General features: G+C 35.0%; 1 protein-coding gene across 1 annotated transcript in view; it reads right to left on the bottom strand.

Moving 5' to 3' along the window:
• Positions 1 to 16,462, bottom strand: part of DNAH14 (dynein axonemal heavy chain 14) — a 324,938-nt gene that overhangs the window by 262,886 nt on the left and 45,590 nt on the right. The window contains exons 5-8 of the mRNA XM_065937125.1: positions 14,699 to 15,024; positions 14,109 to 14,206; positions 6,659 to 6,819; positions 5,567 to 5,911 (exon numbers count right to left, since the gene is read on the bottom strand). Coding sequence (XP_065793197.1) covers positions 5,567 to 5,911; positions 6,659 to 6,819; positions 14,109 to 14,206; positions 14,699 to 15,024 — 930 coding nt within the window. The remainder of the gene's footprint in view (positions 1 to 5,566; positions 5,912 to 6,658; positions 6,820 to 14,108; positions 14,207 to 14,698; positions 15,025 to 16,462) is intronic.

Below are 16,462 nucleotides of genomic sequence, written 5' to 3'. Positions count from 1 at the left end.
TGGAGGGCTATAATCCATAGGGTTGCAAAAATTTGAACACGACTTGGCAGCTAAATAACAAGAATTGATAGCTGCAAGACACTCCATCAAAAAACAAACAAAATGCACACTATTTTCAAGCACATATGGAACATTGTCTAGGATAGACCACATATTAGTACACAAAACAAGCCTCAACAAACTAAGAGAAAAGAAATTACTTAAAACATCTTTTCTGAACACAATGGCATGAAACTAGAAATCATCCATAGAAAGAAAACAAGCAAAAAACCACAACTACATGGTGACTAAACACTTGATACTAAAAAAAGAATGGGTCAATTGCCGGGAGCCGTTATGGGAGGTCCCGCCCATGACGAGGTCATGAAGAAAATACCAGGCAGGCAAGGCCGTCCGGGACCCCATCCATGACGAGGTCATGAGGAAAAAACCTGACAGGCAAGGCCGTCTAGGATAAGGGACACTCCAGGTTGGCCTTGGCCTCTACCCTACCCTGTATCCTCCCCCCTTTTCTGCTGTTGTTCTTGTTTACCCTGCTACGGATTCTTGTGTTGCCTGCCGAGAGCTCTCCTGCTCCTCTTACAGTGAATAAAGACCAACTTAAAACCCTAATTAATAAATCTCCTGGACGCTGGTACCCTATGAAGGGGCCAGGGATGAAGAAAATGCTTCAATTCAAACCTTTTTGCTGGCATTCTGGCTTGTTTGATACATATGTGCGCTCATTACAAAAAATGCTCTTGATTGTTCTAAACATCCTAAGTACAGTACACTAACAAAAGAAACTATTAAACATAGGTCTCTTCACGGGGTGAGAAAAGCTCCACAAATATGAGAGCCACAAATGTGCCTAATAGAAAATACTTTAGATAGAGATTAGCTGGCAACTTCTTGCAGGTAGTGAACTTTTAGACTAAGAGCCTATTTTGTGCCATATCTGCTGTTTTTGCAGTCCTTCGCATTTCTGTTCTGTAAAAATGTAATCCTATCTAGTTCCCATAGAGATGACGCTTATTAGAAAGAAAATAGATTAATTATAAGAAAAACAGGATCGGCTATTGAAGTTGCTTAAGTCACACCAGGTGCAAGCCATAAAATGTTAGCAGGCCTGAAGGCCAAATGATAAGACTCTTGTGAACGAAAAAGTATGTGGGTGACATCCTGTTTCTGTTGAAGGTCAAGTTGCTGTAATGTTTTGAGATGCCCTGTGTGTAAGCAATATGCACTTCCCCCAAAGATGTTGTCAAGGGTATAAAGGAGCTGTGCAAAAATAAACTTCAGACTCAGCCCCGAGCTTTGTCTCACTCTCTCTCTCATTCACCGACGCCGTTCATCCTGAGGGTTCCCCTGGATCCTGCTGGGGCTGGACCCTGGGCAGTCAATGAGGAAATAAAATAGGAAATAAAAAATAACTCTAGGTAAATAATGAAAACATTACTATCAACATCTATGGGATACAGCAAAAGCAGTTCTAAGAAGAAAATTCATAATGACACAAGCCTTACTCAAAAGATAAGAAAAATCTCAAGCAACCTGCCTACCACCTAAATGAATTAGAAAAAGAACAAATAAAAGTTAAGTCAGCTGAAGGAAGGAAATAAAAAACAGAGAGGAAATAAATAAAATTAAGATTAAAAAAAGAAAAATAAATCCAAGAGCTGTTTTTTTAAAAGGATAAACAAAATCAACAAATCTCCTCTAGACAGGCTCACCAAGAAGAAAAGAGACATGACTAAATAAACAAAATAAGAAAGATGAGAAATAACAACTGATGTCACAGAAATACAGAAAACCATAAGAAAGACTATGAACAGTTGTTCAGTTTCTCAGTAATGTCTGACTGCAACCCATTGACTGCAGCATGCTAGGCTTTCCTGGCTTCATTGTTTCTCAGAGTTTGCTAAAACTCATGTTCACTGAGTCAATGACGCCTCCAACCATCTCATCCTCTGTAACTCTCTTCTCCTGCCTTCAGTTGTTCCCAGCCTCAGGTCTTTTCCAATGAGTCAACTCTTTGCATCTGGTGGCCACAGTATTGGAGCTTGAGCTTGAGCATCAGTCCTTCCAACGAATATTCAGGACTGATTTCCTTTAGAATTGACTGGTTTGATCTCTTTGCAGTCCAAGGGTCTCTCTCAAGAGTCTTCTCCAGCACCACAATTTGAAAGCATCAGTTCTTCAGTATCAGCGTTCTTGATGGTTCAACTCTCACATCCGTACATGATTACTGGAAAAACCATAGCTTTGCCTATACGGGCCTTTACTAGCAAAGTGATGTCCCTTCTTTTTAATATGCTGTCTATGTTTGTCATAGGTTTTCTTCCAAGGAAAAGGCTTTTTTTTTTTTTTTAATTTCATGGCTGCAGTCACCATCCACAGTGATTCTGGAGCCTGGAAAATAAAATCTGTCACTGTTTCCATTGTTTCCCCATCGATTTGCCATGAAGTGATGGGATGATGCCATGATCTTCATTTTTTGAATGTTGAGTTTTAAGCCAGCTTTTTCACTCTCCTCTCTCACTTTCATCAAGAGGCTCTTCAGTTTCTCTTCGCTTTCAGTCATTAGGGTGGTGTCATGTGCATATCTGAAGTTAATGATATTTCTCCTGGCAATCTTGATTCCAGCTTGTGCTTCATCCAGCCCAGCATTCTGCATGGTATACTCTGCATATAAGTAAGATAATCAGGGTGATAATATACAGCCTTGACATTCTCCTTTCTCAATTTGGAACCAGTCTGTTATTCCATGTCCAGTTCTAACCATTGCTTCTTGACCTGCACACAGGTTTCTCAGGAGGCATGTAAAGTATATGCCAACAAAATGGACAACCCAGAAGAAATAGACAAGTTTCTAAAAACATACAGCCTACCAAAACCGAATCAAGAAGAAACAGATAATTTGAACAGATCAATTATTAGAACTGGAACAGATCTGTAGTAAAAAAATACTCCCTGCAAACAGAAGTCCAAGACAGAATAGCTTCGCAGGGAAGAACTTACAAACATACAAAGAACTTATACCTATCATTCTTAAATTCTCTCCAAAACCTGAAGAGAATAGAACATCCCCAGTTTTATTCTATGAGATCCCAATCACCTGATACCAAAACCAGACAGAAACATTACTCAAAAAGAAAATTACATGCCAACAGTTCTGATGAATATAGATGCAAAAATCCTCAACAAAATACTAGCAAACAAAATCTAACAACACATAAAAAGGATCATGCACCACGATCAAGTTTTATTCATTCCAGGGTCACAATGGTGATTCCACTTACACACATCGATCAAAGTGATACAGCACATCAAGAAAACAAAAGACAAAAACTATGTGATCATCACAATAGATGTAGTACAAGTATTTGATAAAATTTAACATTCATTCATTATAAAAACTCTCAGCAACATGGATATAGAGGGAACATATCTCAACATAATAAAGGCCATGCATGCTTAGTCTCTTCAGTTGTGTCAGATGCTATGCAACTTCATGGACTGGACGTTCCCAGGCTCCTCTGTCCTTGGTATTCTCCAGGCAAGAGTACTGGAGTGGGTTGCTGTGCCCTCCTCCAGGGGATATTTCCAATGCAGGGATCGAACCCATGTCTCTTACATCTACCTGTACTGGTAGGCAGGTTCTTTAACACTAGTGCCACCTGGGAAGCTCCATACAACAAATCCACAGGCAATATAACACTCAATAAGGTAAAAGCTTCCTGCTAAATTCTGAACAAGACAAGGATGCTCACTCTTACCAATTCTATTCAACATAATATTGGAATTCCTAGCCAAAGCAACTGTAGAAGGAAAATAAAATGCATCCAAATTGGAAAATAGAAACAAAGACTGTTACTACCTGTGGATAACATGATTTTATACACAGGAAATCCAAAAGACTCCACCAAAAGTATTAGAAATTATAAATTAATACAGTGAAATTGTAGGCCTTAAAATCAATACAGAAGAATCTGTTGTGTTTGTATATACTAAAATTAATTAGCATAAAGAGAGATTAAGAAAACAATCTCAATTAAAATCATACCAAAGAAATAAAATACCTAAAAATAAATTTGACCAGAAACATGAAAGCTGTACACTGAAAACTGTAAGACATTAATGAAAGAAACTGAAGAAGACACAAAGAAATGGAAAAGTATTTCATGCTTATAGATTGGGAGAATTAATGTTAAAATGTCCCTATTACCTAAGACAATCTACAGACTCAAAGTAATCCCTATCAAAATATCTGTGACATTTTTCACAGAGCTAGAAAAAAATCCTAAAATTTATATGGAATCACAAAAGACCCCAAATAAGTAAAGCAATCCTGAGAAAAAAACACAGACAGAGCCATCACACTTTCTCATTTTAAAACATACTACACAGCTACAGTAATTCAAAGAGTAGAGTGCTGGCATAAACCAAGACACATAGATCAATGGAACAAAACTGATAGCCCAGAATTAAACCTACATATATATGGATAATTAATTTATAATAAAGGAGCAAGGAAAATACAATGGAAAATGAAAAGTCTATTTCATAAGTTTTGGGAAAATTGACCAGCCATATGTGAAAGAGTGAAGCTGGACCACTACCTTAAACTACACACAAAAATCAACTCAAAATGGATTAAAAACTTGAATGTTAAGACCTGAACCATAAAAATCCTAGAAGGAAACATAGGCAGTAAACTCTGACATTTCCCTTAATATTTTTTTCCTCAGGCAAAGAAAACAAAATCAAATATAAACAAATGGGATTACATCAAACTAAAAAGCTTCTGCACAGGAAAGGAAACCATGAACAAATTAAAAAAAAAAAAAAAACAGCTTACTGAATGGGAGAAGATATCTATAAATCTTATATCTGATAAAAGATGAAGATCCAAAATATATAAAGAACTCATACAACTCAACAATAGAAAAACAAACAGCTCAATTTAAAAATGGGTTGCTGCTGCTGCTGCTAAGTTGCTTCAGTTGTGTCCGACTCTGTGCGACCCCACAGACAGCCCACCAGCCTCCCCCATCCCTAGGATTCTCCAGGCAAGAACACTGGAGTGGGTTGCCATTTCCTTCTCCAATGCATGAAAGTGAAAAGTGAAAGTGAAGTCGCTCAGTCTTGTCTGACTCTTAGCAACCCCATGGACTGAAGCCTGCCAGGTTCCTCCATCCATGGGATTTTCCAAGCAAGAGTACTGGAGTGGTGTGCCATTGCCTTCTCTGAAAAAATGGGCAGAAGAACTGAATAGACTTTTTTCCACTGAAGGTGTGCAAATGGCCAATAGACACATAAAAAGACACATGAAAAGATGTTCAACATCACTAAAATTACAGAAGTGTAAATCAAAGCCACAATGATATTATCTCACACCTATCAGAATGGCTATTATGAAAAAAGGTAGAAATAACAAGTATTGGATAGGATAGGAAGAAAAGGATTGAAATACAATGTGGTACACATGAAACTTATGTAATATTATAAACAGATGTTATCTCAATAAAGTGTTACAAATTTTAAAAATTGATTCTCATGCAATGGGAATTTTCAAAATACTTACCTCCAATAGATTTGCATTCTTTCTTTCAATTACAGATCTCAAGAGGTTTTGGCTCATATCTATGATGTTCTCTACATATGGTAAGCATTGTGACTGATAAGCAAAACTCATAACTTTGAAAATACCAATGCGCTTCTCAATGGCCATATTAACAATTTGTCGAAGGTAGTTTCTGAATTTAGACAGTATACTTTTAAACTGTGCTGAAGTTAATTCTTCCATAGATGATATTTTGGTGCCCATGATTTTGGCCTTCTCTACCATAGTACAATATTTCCTAAACTGGCAGCTGTAAATATTAACTTGGCCCATTGAAGTTCCAATAATAGTCAGGAAACTCACAATCTATAAATAAAAATGTTAGAAAGTTAATCAGGATTTTTTTTAAAAATGATAGTAGTATGGTCTAATAACCTAATGGTTCGGTTAAAACATTTAAAATGGTTTTATGTGAAGTTCATTTTGTTAAGAATGTCTGTTAAGTATCTAAATATGTAGGAAACTTAAGACTTTAAGAAATTAGATAGCTTTTTATATTTCACTTTATGTAAAGCTTTAGTAGGCTATTTAACTTTATAATTAGTATGGTATCTTGAGCCATGCAGTACAGATGTCAGTCATTTATTCCTTTGCTTGTCACCTTGTTTTAGTGTATATGCTTCACGCATAGCCCTAGAAAAAATGAGTTCTAAATATTAATTCTTAAAACATAGCCTTTTGGGTAGGATAGAATCTTGACCCAGGATAGGAAAGTTGGTTGTTTTGTGAATTTGAGCAAAAAAATGCCACGTTAGATAGTAATGTGAAAAGTCGGGACCATCATTAGCAAGTCAATATTACAAGGGAACTATAAAAGAAAAAGATTTTTTTTCATAGTGGAAGTTTGAAAAAACACATAGAGGCAAACAAAGAGGAAAGATCATGAGGAAGACAAATAGGGAGCTAAGCTGGGAGTGATTTTCCAGTTGCCCTTAATTAGATACTCTAATAAATCCCTTTCATCTAAAAATTTCAGTGCACATCTGTGCACTGAAGCCAAATATACCTTAAGCCAAATATACCTTCCTTAAGATAAACTATTTTTAAACTTACTTTATCTTGGTAGGCAGGATCCATTTCAAAAAGGACCTGACAATCTGGCCATCTGGTTTGATAGTCTATTACACTTTTGTTCTTATTAGGTAAATCCATAATTAAAGCAGACTCAGTAAAGATAGATAGGCGGGGATCTTGGCAAAGAGGAATAATTTTGGCTAAAATATATGATTCAAAGTTTAGTACATTCAGAAATTCCATTGAAAACAATGCTTTAAAATTATCAAGGACATTTAGAACTACTGAAAATTGAGGTAGATTTACTGTGAGGACTATCTAGTATTCTATACTGATAAATGGAATTTAAAGGCAGGTATAAAAATTTGGAATTAATATTATAGAAACAAATAATCATGCATAGGTACTGGGTGGTGGGTCAAGGTATGATCAGAAGAAATCATTAAGTTAACAAATACTTAAAGTGTATCTGCTGTGTGAAGAGCATTATACCATTATGAGGATACAAAAGTTAGAAGGCATTATCTCTATTGTCTTTGAGTTCATAATCAAGCTGAACAAATTGGATGTCTAAGGCAAAAAAAAAAAACAAAAACCTTCAATGTACACTGCATACACTATCCAAAAGTCAGCTCAAGATAAATGACATATCTAAATATAAAACACAAATCTATAAATCTTCTAGGAGAAAATATAGGGAAAATATGTGTGACCTTAAGTTAAGCAAAGAATTTTTAAGAGACAAAACCAAAAGCATAATCCATAAAACAAAAAAATTGACAAACTGTATCTTATCAAAATTAATAAGTTTAGCTCTGTGAGAATCAATGAAAAGATAGTTGTCTTTTTGCTTTATTTATAGTTTCCTTTGCTGTGCAAAAGCTTTTAAGTTTAATTAGATCCCATTTGCTTGTTCTTATTTTCATTACTCTAGGAGGTGTGTCAAAAAAGATCTTTCTGCGATTTATATCAAAGAGTGTTCTGCCTATGTTTTCCTCTAAGAGTTTTATAGTGTGCAGCCTTACATTTAATAAACAAAATGAAAACACAACCCACAAATTGGGAGAAAATATTTGCAAATGAAGCAACTGACAAGGGATTAATCACCAATGCATACAAACAATTCATGTAGCTCAATATAAAAAAAATCCCAACACTCCAATCAAAAAATGAGTGGAAATGGACATTTCTTCAAAGAAGACATACAAGTGGCTAATAAACACTTGAGAAGATGCTCAACATCACTAATTATTAGAGAAACACAAATTCCAACTACAATGAGGTATCACCTCACACCAGTCACAATGGCCATCATCAAAAATATCTACAAATGATAAATGCTGGAGAGGATGTGGAGACAAGGGAACCCTCCTACTGTTTGGGTGGAGTGTAAGTGGATACAGCCACTATGGAGAATAGTATAGAAGTTTCTCAAGGAACTAAAAATAGAACTAACCTATGATCCAGTAATCTCACACCTGAGCATATACCTGTAGAAAAGCCATAGTTCAAAGAGATACACTCAACCCATGCTCTGTGACAACCTAGAGGGGTGGGATAAGGTGGGAGATGGGAGGGAGGATTAAAAGGGAGGGGACATACTTATACATATGGCTGATTCATGTTAATATATGGCATAAATCAACACAATATTGTAAAGCAATTATCCTCCAATCACACATAAATTAAAAAAAGATAGACACACCCCAAAATTCACTGCAGTGCTATTTACAATAGCCAGAACATGGAAGCAAACTAAATACCCATCAACAGAGGAATGGATAAAGATGTGGTATATACCTACAATGGAATAATATTCAGTCATAAAAAGGAACAAAATAGTGCCATTTGCAGAGATGTGGGTAGACCTAGGGACTGTTATAGAGTGAAGTGAGTCAGAAAGAGAAAAATATCATATAATATTGCTTATATGTGGAATCTAGAAAAATGGTACAGATTAACTTATTTGCAAGCATAGAGACATAGACATAGAGAACAAACTTATAAATATCAAGCAGGGAAGGAGGTGGGATGAACTGGCAGACTGGGACTGACATATATAATGACTATGTATAAAACATAACTAACGAGAAACTACTGCATAACATAGAGAACTCTGCTCAGTGCTCTGTGGGGACCAAAATGAGAAGGAAATCCAAAAAAAGACAAGATGTATATATACATATAATTGATTCACTTTGTGGTATAGCAAAAAATAACACACATTGTAAAGCAACTATATTTTAATAAAAATTAAAAAAAATAAAAACAGAAAGAAAAGTTAAGGCATAGACAGGGAAAAAATTTTGCAAATGTTGTATCTGATAAAATACTTGCATTCAGAGTACATATTAAGACCTCTCACAACCTAACAATAAATAAACACCCCAACAAAAAATAAGCAAAGACCTAAAAAGATATACAAGCATACATATATTTTAAGCATTTAAAAAAACAAACATCACAAGTCATTACAAATGAACTATATAACCACACTGAAGAGGATGGGAAAGAAAATGGTATTTTTATTGTAGACTATAAGCTTAGATACTAAAAGGACCCTACACAAACACTGTACTTATTTGATACATTTGTTTCTTAAAGAGGTTGTTGCTGTTGTTTAGTCACTAATTTTTGTTTAACTCTTTTGCAACTCCATAGACTGTAGCCCACCAGGCTCCTCTGTCCATGGGATTTCCCTGGCAAGGATACTAGAGTAGGTTGCCATTTACTTCTCCAGGGGATGTTCCTAACCCAGGGATCAAACCTGCAGCTCTTGCCTTGACAGGCAGATTCATTACCACTGAGTCACCTGGGAAGCCCTCTTAAAGATGTAGGGATAGCAATTCTGAAAATATAATACAGGTATAACAAATATGTAACTATATTACTGATTATATGAGCCATATTTCTCACCAACAGAGAAAAAAGATACATATTAGGAAAAGTAGGAGGTGAGAATGAGCCCTGAAGGTACTGGATTGGGATCTGATAGATATATCAGTAAGAACTCATGTGCTGTGTGCTTAGTTGCTTAGTCCTATCCAATTCTTGTGACCTCATAGACTATAGCCTGCCAGGCTCCTTTGTCCATGGGATTCTCCAGGCAATAATACTGGAATGGGTTGCCATTTCTTTCTCCAGGGAATCTTCCTGAGCCAGGAATTGAACTCAGGTCTCCTGCATTGCAGGCAGACTCTTTATTGACTCAGCTATGAGGGAAGCCCCAAGAACTCATAGTTTAAAACAAAACAAACAAAAAATAGATATAGAAATACAGATGCATATATTATGCATGAGCTAGTATGTATACATATACTTTCTAGATATTTTCACCATAGCATCTAAGAGCAATAACAGTACTATAGTAATGAGCATATCTACAGTCTAGCTCCCTTGATTCCTAAAGTTCATTCTCCTATAAAAGGAACCAACCAGTGTTCCTTGAAAAAGTGGTTGATTTAAGGGCAGAGGCAAAGAAAATACACGATGAGCATGAAGCATCATGTGGTGATAGAAGCAAAACAAGTGGCCATTACAAAAAGATGTCAATAGACTAAATGCTTTAATCAAAAGACTGAGAATGACAGATTTGATAATAACACAAGAACCTGAAATATGCGGCCTACAGGAGACTCACTTCAGGGCAAACGATGTGCAGACAGACAAAAAGTGAGAGCATGGATAAAGAAACTTACATGGAACAACTGACTGGTTCAAAATAGGGAAAGGAGTATGTCAAGGATGCATATTGTCACTTTGCTCATTTTAACTTCTATGGAGAGTACATAACGTGAAAGGCCAGGCTGGATGAATTACAAACTGGAATCAAGATTTCTGGGAGAAATATCACAACTTCAGATATGCAGATGATATCACTTTAAAGGCAGAAAGTGAAGAGGAACTAAAGAGCCTCTTGATGAGGATGAAAGATGAGAGTGAAAAAGCTGGCTTAAAACTCAACATTCAGAAAACTAAGATCATGGCATCTGGTCCCATCACTTCATGCAAACAGATGGGGAAAAAGTAGAAACAGTGGCAGATTTTATTTTTGTGGGCTCCAAAATCACTAAGGATGGTGACTGCAGCCACAAACTTAATAGATGCTTGATCCTTGGAAGAAAAGCTATGATAAACCCATACAGTGGGTTAAAAGCAGAGACATCACTTTGCTGACAAAGGTCCATACAGTCAAAATTATGGTTTTTCCAGTAGTCTCATATAGATGTGAGAGTTGGATCATCAAGAAGGCCGAGTGCTGAAGAATTGATGCTTTCAAATTGTGGTGCTAGAGAAGACTCTTTAGAGTCCCTTGGACAGCAATGAGATCAAACTAGTCAATCCTGAGGGAAATAAACCTTGAATATTCATTGGAAGGACTGATGCTGAAGTTGAAGCTCAAATACTTTGGCCACTTGATGTGAAGAGCTGACTCACTGGAAAAGACCTTGATGCTAAGGAAAGACTGAGGGAAAGAGAAGGAGAAGATGGAGGATGAAATGGTTGGATGGTTGGTGCCATCCAATGGATGTGAGTTTGAGCAAACTCTGGGAGATAGTGAAAAACAGGGAAGCCTGGCGTGCTGCAGTCAAAGAGTCAGACATGACTCAGCAACTGAACAACAGAAGGCTACATTCAAAAAACATTAACACACCTTCTTTTCAAGTGTGCCTGGTATGTTCTCTAGCATAGAACATAATCTAAATTGGAAAATGAGCCCCAAAACATTTAAAAGAACAGAAGTTAATTCAATCAATTTTTCTGACCACAATATGAAACTAGGTATCAATTAAAAAAGAAAAATGGGAAAAAAGTCAAACAATTGACTAAACATGCTACTAAAAACCCAATGAGTCAACAATGAAATCAAAGAAGAATCAGAAAATAACACCAAATATGCAACTTAAAAATACAACATTACAACTTCTATGAGATGCACAAAAAGAGGTTCTAAGATGGAGTTCATAGCAATACAGATCTTTTTCAAAAAAACAAAACAGAACAAAAAACTCTTAAATAACCTACCTACCACCTAAAAGACTTAGGAAAAGAATAAACAAAACCCAGAGTCAACAGAAGGAAGGAAATAATTAAGATGAGAGGAAATAAATAAAATATAAACAAAAATATAATAGAAAATATCAATAAAATGTAGAGGTGATTTTAAAAGATAAACAAAATCAACAAACATTTGGCCAGGCTCATCAAGAAGAAAGGACACAAATAAACAAAATAAAAAATGAAATGTGAACAATAACAGCCAGTATCACAAAAACACAAAAAATTATGAAAAAATATTATGAAAAGTTATATGCAAACAAAATGTTAAACCTAGAAGAAATGAGCAAGTTTCTAGAAACATATAGTCTGCCAATACTGATTTTGGAAGAAACAGATAATTTGAACAGACCAATCACTAAAAGTGAAAAAAATCTGTAATTAGAAAAACTACCTGCAAACAAAAGTCTAAGACTGAATGGCTTCACTGGGGAATTCTACCAAACATACAAAGAACTTACACTTATGATTGTCAATCTATTCTAAAAAACTGAAAAGAAGGCAACATTCTCAAATGTATTCCAGAGGTTCCTCATCACCCTGACACAAAAACCGAAGAGATCACAATAAAAGACAATTAAAGGCCAATAGCTTTGATGAATACAGATGCAAAACTCCTCAGCAAAATATTAACATAAATCCTCAAAAAAATCCCCCAATACATAAAAAGGATCATACATCATGACCAAGTTGGATTCATTACTAGATCACAACAATGGTTTAATACACACAAAGCAATCAATGCTATTCACCACATTAGCAAAAGGAAAGACAAAAACACATGATCATTTCAATAGACAGAAAAAGCATTTGACAAAATTCAACATCCATTCATGAAAAAAACTCTCACCAAAGTGGGTACAGAGTGAACAGACCTCAGCACAATCAGTTCAGTTCAGTTGCTTGGTTGTGTCCAACTCTTTGCAACCCCATGAACTGCAGCACGCCAGGCCTCCCTGTCCATTACCAACTCCCAGAGTTTACTCAAACTCATGTCCATCGATCAGTGATGCCATCCAACCATCTCATCCTCTGTCATCCCCTTCTCCTCCTGCCTTCAATCTTTCCCAGCATCAGGGTCTTTTCAAATGAGTCAGTTCTTCACATCAGCTGAAGTATTGTTTCAACTTCAGCATCAGTCCTTCCAATGAATATTCAGGACTTATCTCCTTCAGGATGGACTGGTTGGATCTCCTTGCAGTCCAAGGGACTCTCAAGAGTCTTCTCCAACATCACAATTCAAAAGCATCGATTCTTTGGTGCTCAGCTTTCTTTATAGTCCAGCTCTCACATCCATACATGACTACTGCAAAAATCATAGCTTTGACTCTATGAACCTTTGTTGGCAAAGTAATGTCTCTGCTTTTTAATATGCTGTCTAGTTTGGTCATAACTTTCCTTCCAAGGAACAAGTGTCTTTTAATTTCATGGCTGCAGTCACCAACTGCAGTGATTTTGGAGCCCCCCAAAATAAAATCTCTCACTGTTTCCACTGTTCCTTATCTATTTGCCATGAAGTGATGGGACCAGATGCCATGATCTTAGTTTTCCGAATGTTGAGTTTTAAGCCAACTTTTTCACTCTCCTCTTTCACTTTCATCAAGAGGCTCTTTAGTTCTTCTTTGCTTTCTGCCATAAGGGAGGTGTCATCTCAGCACAATAAAGGCCATTTATGACAAACAGCAAAAATCACTCCCAACAGTGAAAATCTGAAAAGCTTTCCCAGTCAATTCAGGAACATGACAAGAATGCCTCCTCTCACTCTTTTGATTCAACGTAGTTTTGAAAGTCTTAGCCACAGCAATCAGAGAAGGAAAAGGAAAAAAGTACCCAAATTTGAAGGGAAGAGGTAAAATTGTCACTATTTGCAAAGATATGATACTCCATAAAGATAACTTTAAAAATCTCCACACAAAAACTATTAGAGCTAATAAATGAATTCTGCAAAATACAATATTAAAACACAGAAACCTGTTGTATTTTCTTATACTAATAATGAAAATTTAGAAAGGGAAAGTAAAAAGAAAAAAAAAAACCTATGTAAAATTGCATCCCAAAAATATCTGGGAAAAAATTTAATAAAGGAGATGAAAGACCTATATGCTGAAAACTATTAATAAAAATGTAAGGTGAAAATAATATTTACAACTGTTATGCTCTGATATAAAAGACATGCCTTATTTAAGTCTATAAAATTCTGTAGTACATTATCGAAAAAATCAGAACCTTGGGCTATTTACCTAATTCCCAACATTTAAGCACTCAATGGCCATATGTATAATTCACACATCCTCAAATAATTTGAAGTTCACATTGATTGATTCCAAAAAGTGTGAGTTTATAATTTTCTAATATACTGTAATGTCTGCACATTCCTGGGATGTTGCCAAAGAAAGACAGTGAATCTAACTAAACTTTAAAAAATACTTACTTATGCATTTCTCAATAGCAGCCACCATATTTTGAATTTGTATTGAAAACTCCAATCTGTTGGGAGTTATAAAGAGATTTGTAGGGAATTCTAAAAGTCTAAGAGAAAATAATAAAAGAATATATAAGAAGAATACAGTAACATAAAATACAATTACTTGTAATTTCAAAAATATCTAGTACTTACTCATCATTCATGCAATTTTTCTCAAACTCAGTTTCGAAGTCTAGTTCTATCAGAATCCATCAAAAGAAACAGAATAAAAATTTATTTTTATGTAAAAACTGATATTTATGTCAGCTAATTAACAAGGTTATATTGTCAGTACTTTCTAAAACCCTAAGAATAAACTGGAATGATTACTTTAAAGACTGAATTCCAGAAGTATACCCCACTCCCAGATTCTGATTAAGGAAGTCTGAGAAGAAATTCAAGAGTCTTTAACATTTATAAAAATCATAGACTATTAACTGATAAATACATAACTACTAAAATTTTCTTCCATGTGTTATTTTAATTTATCCTTTAACATTTATAAAAATCATAGACTATTAACTGATAATACATAAACTACTAAAATTTTCTCTCACATTTTCCAGCTACTAAGATATTTCTTCTCACTTTTAATAGTGTCATTCACTTTACCTGAAAGAATTTCATAGCTGTAACTCATTCTTTTTGATTTCTTCATTGGAAGTAGTTCTTCGCTTGATTGTTTAATGAGAACATTGACTTCATTTTCTGATGTATCTCCATATATTGCAGATTTTTCAGAGCACTCTTCAGACTCATGTAAGTTCTCTTCAGAATTTTCTGAAGAATCACTCTCAGCAGGAGTTCTCAGCTGTAGGTTTACTTCAAATATTGGCGCACATATTTTTCTCAAATCTGTATCCACTTTAATACTATTCAAAATCTAATTTAACAGATACGTTAGAGTGATAGTTATAATATGTAAATAAGTTTTCTTTTATATACAACAATATAAAACTAACTTTAAATGAAAACTAATAACTTCAGCATAAATGAATAACATTCTAATGGTTTATAATTGATTTTCATTTAAAAAATAATGCAAAATAAGTGATACATTATAATGCAGTAGTTTTCCAGTTGATGCCATAGTGGGTACATATTAATCATTTAAGAACTTCCTAAAAATATAATTTCTGAGGCCCTATCCTAAGAATTTAAAGGGTAGGGGCAAGGTCTAGGACTCTAAAACATCTAAAAGCTGAACAGGTGACTCTCCCATGTACTCTGATTTAAGAACAACAAGTCAGATAAAGGAAACAATCCCACTTACACTACATCGAAAATAAAAAACCCACAGGGAACTACATTCAATATCTTGAAATCACCTATATTGGAAAATAATCTGTAAAAAATATGTATATACATAACTGAATCACTTTTCTTAATACCCAAAATTGATACAATATTGTAAATCAACCACTGTTCAGTTTAAAAACTTCCTTTTGTCCAAAAGCATCCAAACATTCTGACAAGAATTTCAGTGTAGCTGAATCCCCTTAAATGTGTTTACAGTTGGCTAAATTCCAAATTCATAAATAATAGGCCTTTGTATTAAAAATAATAATAATACACAATATAAAACTACACCATAAAGCTACAATAATCAAAAGAGTACGACAGTGGCACAAAATAAGGAATACAGATCAATGGAATAGGATAGAAACCCTATGGAAAAAACCCACACACTTATGGTCAGTTAATCCATGACAAAGGTAGCAAGAATTTACAATGCAGAAAAGACAGTCTCTTCAACAAGTGGTGTTGCAAAAACTGTATTAGAACATTCTCTAACACCATATCAAAAAAAAAAAACCTCAAAATGGATCAAGTCCTAAATTTAAGGCCAGACACTATAAAACTCTTAGAAGAAAACATAGGCAGAACACTCTCTGACACAAATCACAGAAATACTTTCTTATCTACATCCTAGAGTAATGAAAATGAAACCAAGAACAAAGAAATAGGACCTAATTAAGCATAAAAGCTTTTGCATAGCAAAGGAAATCATAAACAAAATGAAAAGACAGCCTACAGAATAGGAGAAAATATTTTTAAATGAAGTGACTTACAAGAGATTAATTTCTAAAATACAAATAGTTCATACAGCTCAATATCAAGAAAACAAACAACCCAGTCAAAAAATGGGCAGGAGACCCAAACAGACATTTCTCCAAAGAAGACATATAGATGGCCCAAAAGCACATGAAAAGGTGCTCAACCTCACTAATAATCAGGGAAATGCAAATCAAAACTACAATGAGGTATCAACTTTCACGGTCAGAAAGCCCATCATCAAAAAATCTACAAACAGTAAATGC

Source organism: Muntiacus reevesi, chromosome 5 (assembly GCF_963930625.1).
Source record: "Muntiacus reevesi chromosome 5, mMunRee1.1, whole genome shotgun sequence".
NCBI classification, from domain to species: Eukaryota; Metazoa; Chordata; class Mammalia; order Artiodactyla; family Cervidae; genus Muntiacus; species Muntiacus reevesi.
Note: the sequence above shows the minus strand (reverse complement) of the source record. Positions and strands in the feature narration are given on the sequence as shown.